A 5,579-nucleotide genomic window follows, 5' to 3' on the forward strand; every position below is an offset into this window, starting at 1 on the left:
ACCCAGAGTCTGGTCCTCGAAAACATAAAGTATGTTGATAACTATTATTATGGTTGACTTGGGAATGATATCAACATGAGAAGTCTAGGAAGGATCGAGTGATATATACATGTATAAATATAAGAAACTTAAATAATAACTTATATCCTTTGTTATGCATTATTTGATTTTAATTATATCCAATTATGGATAAGTTTATTGCAATTATTTGATAATATTTTTACTGCACTAATGTATCTTGTTGGTCATACTCATATAGGACCTAAAATATCATCTATTGCTAATTTATTAGCCTGATATAATTCTACACTTACCAGAAGATATCAGAACATGAAGTTAAGGATATATTTCGTTAAGACTTTGTTTTGCTCGAATACACAATCAAGTAATGTAATGTATAGTAACAAATCATGTTGATACACAATCTCTTATCTCTCCCATTCATGCAACAAATTACATTACATGACCCATATGTATTAATTCTGAAGTACATAAGATCCTTAAACACAACATAATGTAATTAAAACATGACATATATTATCTCCTTATTGCTTTTACTTCATTTATATACACCCAAAAGTGGTCCCAAGTTTGTTGAAAAGAATGTCACATGAAAAGCAAAAAATATTAATGACCGAAACTATTTCACCTCAGAGCAATTATTAGGCCCAACGGGTTCTCGCAAGCAATTAGAAATTGCCATAACTGCTGCTTCAATTGATGCATCTTCTCCCTGTTTCAGTAAGTGTTAAACTTAAACCATCATCAAATCATTAACCAAGATAATAAAAAGACAGCTAGATTGAAAAAGGATCTAGGAGTCTCTCCGATACCGGAGAGGGAAGTACTTGTTTCTTCTTTTATTTTCAATAGCAAAAAAAAAAAGATAAATGTACCATAGCAGATTGTATCTTCCTTTGTTTTTTAAACAGAGGATCCTTACTCTTGAAAAACAGACTCTACCTTTTCTTTCCAATAGAATATGTTTCCATACTTCCCTGCCAGGCGACTCCAGAAACTACGTGGGATGTCCAAATCAACTGAAGCACCAACGTTGAAATTCAATATATTGCCTGATCAACAAAACCCCTTATATTACCTCTATTGGTAGAAGTATCAAGAAAGAAGCCAAAAAGAATAACAAGGTTAAGAATAACAATACAAATGTTTGAAACTATGTTACACCCGGGTATGTACTGGATACGGGGTTCGACGTTTTCCCAAAATCTAGAGAATGGGTAAGTTGCATGAATAAGGTATACATACTGATATTGCTATCTTGCATTACTACTGTACGATAATGGTAAATATGTAGTATTATGTGAAGACTTGGGTATCTAGTTATGTGAAATGTGAAGATGAGAGACTAATCATGTAAATAATATTTAGTATTATCAGTAGTAACCTATGAGAGAGAGTGAGAGAAAGAAGGGGAGGTGACTCCAGGGGCTCTGGTGGAGATGGAGACAGGGGAGGACATTCCAATACCAACACCCATAGACTTTCTAACAATGGAGAAGGGTACAGGTACAATCCAAAAGGTTACTTCAAGTCACTCCAATCAAATTGTACAACTTTTTTCTTTACAAACATTCCAGAAAGTCATGGGATTTCAGAGATGTGGTATGTTTTTGCCAAATGGGAAAGTGTGGGGATGTGATCATACCACAGAAAAGAAACAAGAGAGGCAACAGATTTGGTTTTGTTGGGTTCAAACAATCAGATGGTAATGGTAATCTACTGAAAGCACTTGAACAAGTGTGGATTGGGAACTACAAAATCAAAATCAATAGTCCTAGATTCAAAAGGAAGGAAGACCACAATTACAGGGAAACCTTGTCCACAAAAGTGGTTCCTAAATTGACTGAATTTCAACCTAAAGTGTTAGCTAAGGATGGGAATCAGCGTTCCTGGAAAGAAGTTCTGATTAATGAGAAATATGCCCTCAGTCCAGCAGATTCAGAGAAGACAAGGGTGTTGAAATATAACGTTCCAGAAGGCATCATTAACAATCTAAAAAACCAGTTGGTAGGAGAGCTTATAAAGTGGGAGGATGTTAATAACTTACCGGAGGCTCTGAATAGGGAAGGTTTTTTGTCTGTGAAAACAATTTATTTGGGAGGGAATACCTAAGAGTACCCATGAATACCTAAGAGTGTCAGTACCCAGTACGTATCAGCGGATTAAGTTGGTGTTCAAAAGGCGATAGAGGTGTTGAACCAGATAACACAATGAAGGATAATCAAACCAGAAAAACATTGAACAATGTCAAAGAAAAGTGTGGTTGATCCCTTACCAAATGTCGGATCAGCAACAAATACAATTGTTCTGTCATCCACTTGCCAGAAATCTTTAATGGCCAAACCTGCAAGATACATTAATTTCAGATTTCACGTTTCAACGATAGAATTAGAGTGCAATTACACAACCATAAACTCTGGACGAAATTACAGCAGCATCTGAGTTAGTTACATCAATATTATGGCTGAAATGTACCAAGATCAAAGTCATAAACCTGGAGTATCAGGATAGTTCTGTGCCAAAACTCTCAACTTGAATCCAGTATCTTTCTCAAGATCAATAATCTCTTGTGTTAGTCTTTTCTCCTGAAGATGAATGAACAATTAAACACCATTAACATTCTTCCCTCAGTTCACATGCACGACACAACAACTCACGTGTAATTGTATGCATTACATACAAGCTTCCAAACACTACTTTTCCTTATAGAAAAAATATTTTAATTTCTGACCTTCAATTTGTATTGTATCACCATTTCATTCCCTAAATATGTAAGCAATGCCATAATAGCCCCAAATTTTAAGAAATTATCGCCTAGTCATATAAGCATTAGTCATAATAGTCCTTGAATCTCAGAATCCTATTTTTTTTAATCGGTAAATGTTAATATGTCAGTATTGTTGTGGGTGAGAATCGAACCATCAACCTCTTTCACTCCACTCTTTCTCCCTAACCATCAAATCACCTTGTAATACCATTTTTTATTTTTTAAATTTGCCATGGGTGAGACTCGAACACACAACCTCTTTCACTCCATTCCTTAATTCCTTCCACCTTAACCATCATATCACCTTATGACTTCCCTAACAACCCACCTAACTTGAATCTAAGGACCTACCAGACCAAAGAAAGGATCATAATTTTAAAAACTAATGTGATTGGCACTTACATTTTATAGCCATGGCATAAATTGTGAGTGAATTTGGAGCGCACTGGTCCAAAATCATTGGGAATTGGTTTAAACAGTAAAAGGACAGCACCCAGGGATTGGTTGGTTTAAATGGTAAAAAGATGGTCTAGTGTATAAGGCTCTGGCTAGTGGGTTGTTGGAGGGTAAGTGTAAGACTTTTACAATTGCAAACGAAGAAACTTTTATAGTATTTGAATCTATAACTTCCAGGTGGCAAAGCAAACAACCTTAGAGTTAAGCCGTTACAAATCAATTAAACTTTATAAAAATTTAGTACTGAAATGGAGGTTTTGTGACATAAATATTGAACAATGAGGGAACACCAAACCTGTCCATCTGAAAGGAAGCCAGCAACATCAATGACAGTAGTAAACTCCTGAGGGAGCAATTCTGGCTTGTTAACACCAACCTTAGCTTCCGCCAATCCAATTCCTTTTAGAATTTTCAATTTTTTATTTGTCAGTTTTTAAAAAAAATGTAAGTGTATAGAAAAGTATCCATAAATAGAAATTAAAATAGGAAAAAAGAGTTCAGTTAAATACCACCGAAGAGTAACGCGAGTGAGAGGGTTCCAGAGAGAGCAAAATGGAGAGGTTTGGAGTGAATTTTGGTAACATGGGAGGTGGAGTTGGAAGTGTTGTACTTGTACGGTGATGTTGGAAATGTAGAGAAGTTATTAGACGACAACGACTTAGGTAATGATAATGTCTGAACAAGACGCGAGCAAATTGGAAAAGCGAGAGACGATGATGATGGAATCTGAAGAAGATAATGCGCCATTATTTTCCTTTTCCGCGTTGGTTATAATGGTTTGTTGAAATTGATCCTCTGGGTTGAGTTGGTTTTGGTGGACGCGATTTGTTGATGGACTTAACATAAGGAATATCTGATAGTTAGTTTGTATCACTTTATGTGTTATCAGCTTGTAATTGGTTAAAAAATATTTATTAATTAAATTTTAGTATAAATAGTTATACAAAAAGTATAAATATTTATCAGCTTGTAAAGTAAACTTATCTTATTTAGTATAAATAGTTATACAAAAAGTATTGATAATCTTTGAATTATCTCTACCTTGTTCTCTCTCTTATAAATTTGCCCTTTATAAATATTGATTGAAGCATTAGAATCCCTTTTCACATATCAACCCAAGACGATCTAAGGTTTTTCCTCAATCCAGTTCAATATTATGAGTACTCAAGGTTCAACCAAATCAGATGCAACCTAGAGACATCACACCATGTCATCCTTTCATGAGACTCAAAGAATAAATATGAAAAGTTGGGAAGGGAAAGGAAAATAGTGGAAAACAACATGTGTCCATTTATATTAATTACTATTGTATTAATTTTCTAATTTGTGAATAACTCAAATCATCTCACGTGATTGATATGACTTGGTCACATTAACTTCATAGATGAGATGAGAGTAGCCACTCCCTTTGTAAGAATTGGTTTCCTTAGTTCATATTTAAGTCCACTTTGTTTTGGTATAAATCATATGGTATTTACACATCACAAGAGTTCCATCCTAATCCAGATTTGTCGTAAGCAAGGTTAAAAGCCCTAACCGATTTTGAGTGTAGCTACCAAGTGAAGACTAAGAAAAAGTGACCAGATAATAATCAAGGGTAAGAAATGTCTATTGTGACATGAAGAGATATGTTATTTTCTTATTTGAATGATATAATTCTTGAATGAAGATTTATCAATGAAATGGTAAGACTCTTGAGAAAAAGTTTATATATAGTGTTTGATGGAAGCACTATACTAATGAGAAAAAGGCTTGAAACATTATCCATATCTCTGCCCATAAAGTTTGTCTTTATCAACCATCAATAAAAGAAGAGCATGGGAAGGAAAAGAAAGAGATAGTAGAGTTTGTCTATTGACGAAGAACAACACACAACATTTAAAGGAGGATCGTGTCGCCATGGGTAGAGGTAATCTATAATCATTCTTATGATGTGAAAGTTATGAATTCTTAAGATCCATTTACACATGGTTTCCATGATAAAACTTACACGTGGTATCAGAGCACTGTGTTTAAGAGCTTATAGTTTTTCATTAAAAATTATCCAGAATAATATTTTGAAATATAATCTTAAATATTTAAATTATTTCCGCTCGATTATAATAATAAAGAAAGTGAATAAATAGAGCATATCACTATGTTTGTACATATATTCTGCACTATTCATATTGCACGGTTCATATAATGTTAACATAAAGGAAGCACTTAATGTTATTGAGACTGTTTCATTTACTTTTCTGTATTCTGGTTTTGGAAAGAATGAAACCGTGTAGAAACTTTGCACATTACCTAACTGGGCATTGTTTCACAATAGGTAACAAAAGCAATAAATATA

The 5,579-nt window shown here is 34.1% G+C and overlaps 1 protein-coding gene across 2 annotated transcripts; it reads right to left on the minus strand.

Annotated features, from left to right (window-relative positions):
• Window positions 414-4,042, minus strand: LOC109347597 (thylakoid lumenal 15.0 kDa protein 2, chloroplastic). Of its 2 annotated transcripts, none has more exons than XM_019587528.1 (6): window positions 3,757-4,042; window positions 3,540-3,643; window positions 2,516-2,606; window positions 2,297-2,365; window positions 964-1,073; window positions 414-733 (listed from the first exon to the last, which is right to left on the minus strand). In XM_019587528.1, the coding sequence occupies exons 1-6, from the start codon at window positions 3,989-3,991 to the stop codon at window positions 641-643; spliced, it is 702 nt and encodes a 233-aa protein (XP_019443073.1). In that variant the 5' UTR covers window positions 3,992-4,042; the 3' UTR covers window positions 414-640. The 2 variants fall into 2 exon arrangements, with proteins under 2 accessions (XP_019443073.1, XP_019443072.1); XM_019587527.1 differs by having other exon boundaries at window positions 3,754-4,039.

Source organism: Lupinus angustifolius, chromosome LG05 (assembly GCF_001865875.1).
Source record: "Lupinus angustifolius cultivar Tanjil chromosome LG05, LupAngTanjil_v1.0, whole genome shotgun sequence".
Lineage (NCBI taxonomy): Eukaryota > Viridiplantae > Streptophyta > Magnoliopsida > Fabales > Fabaceae > Lupinus > Lupinus angustifolius.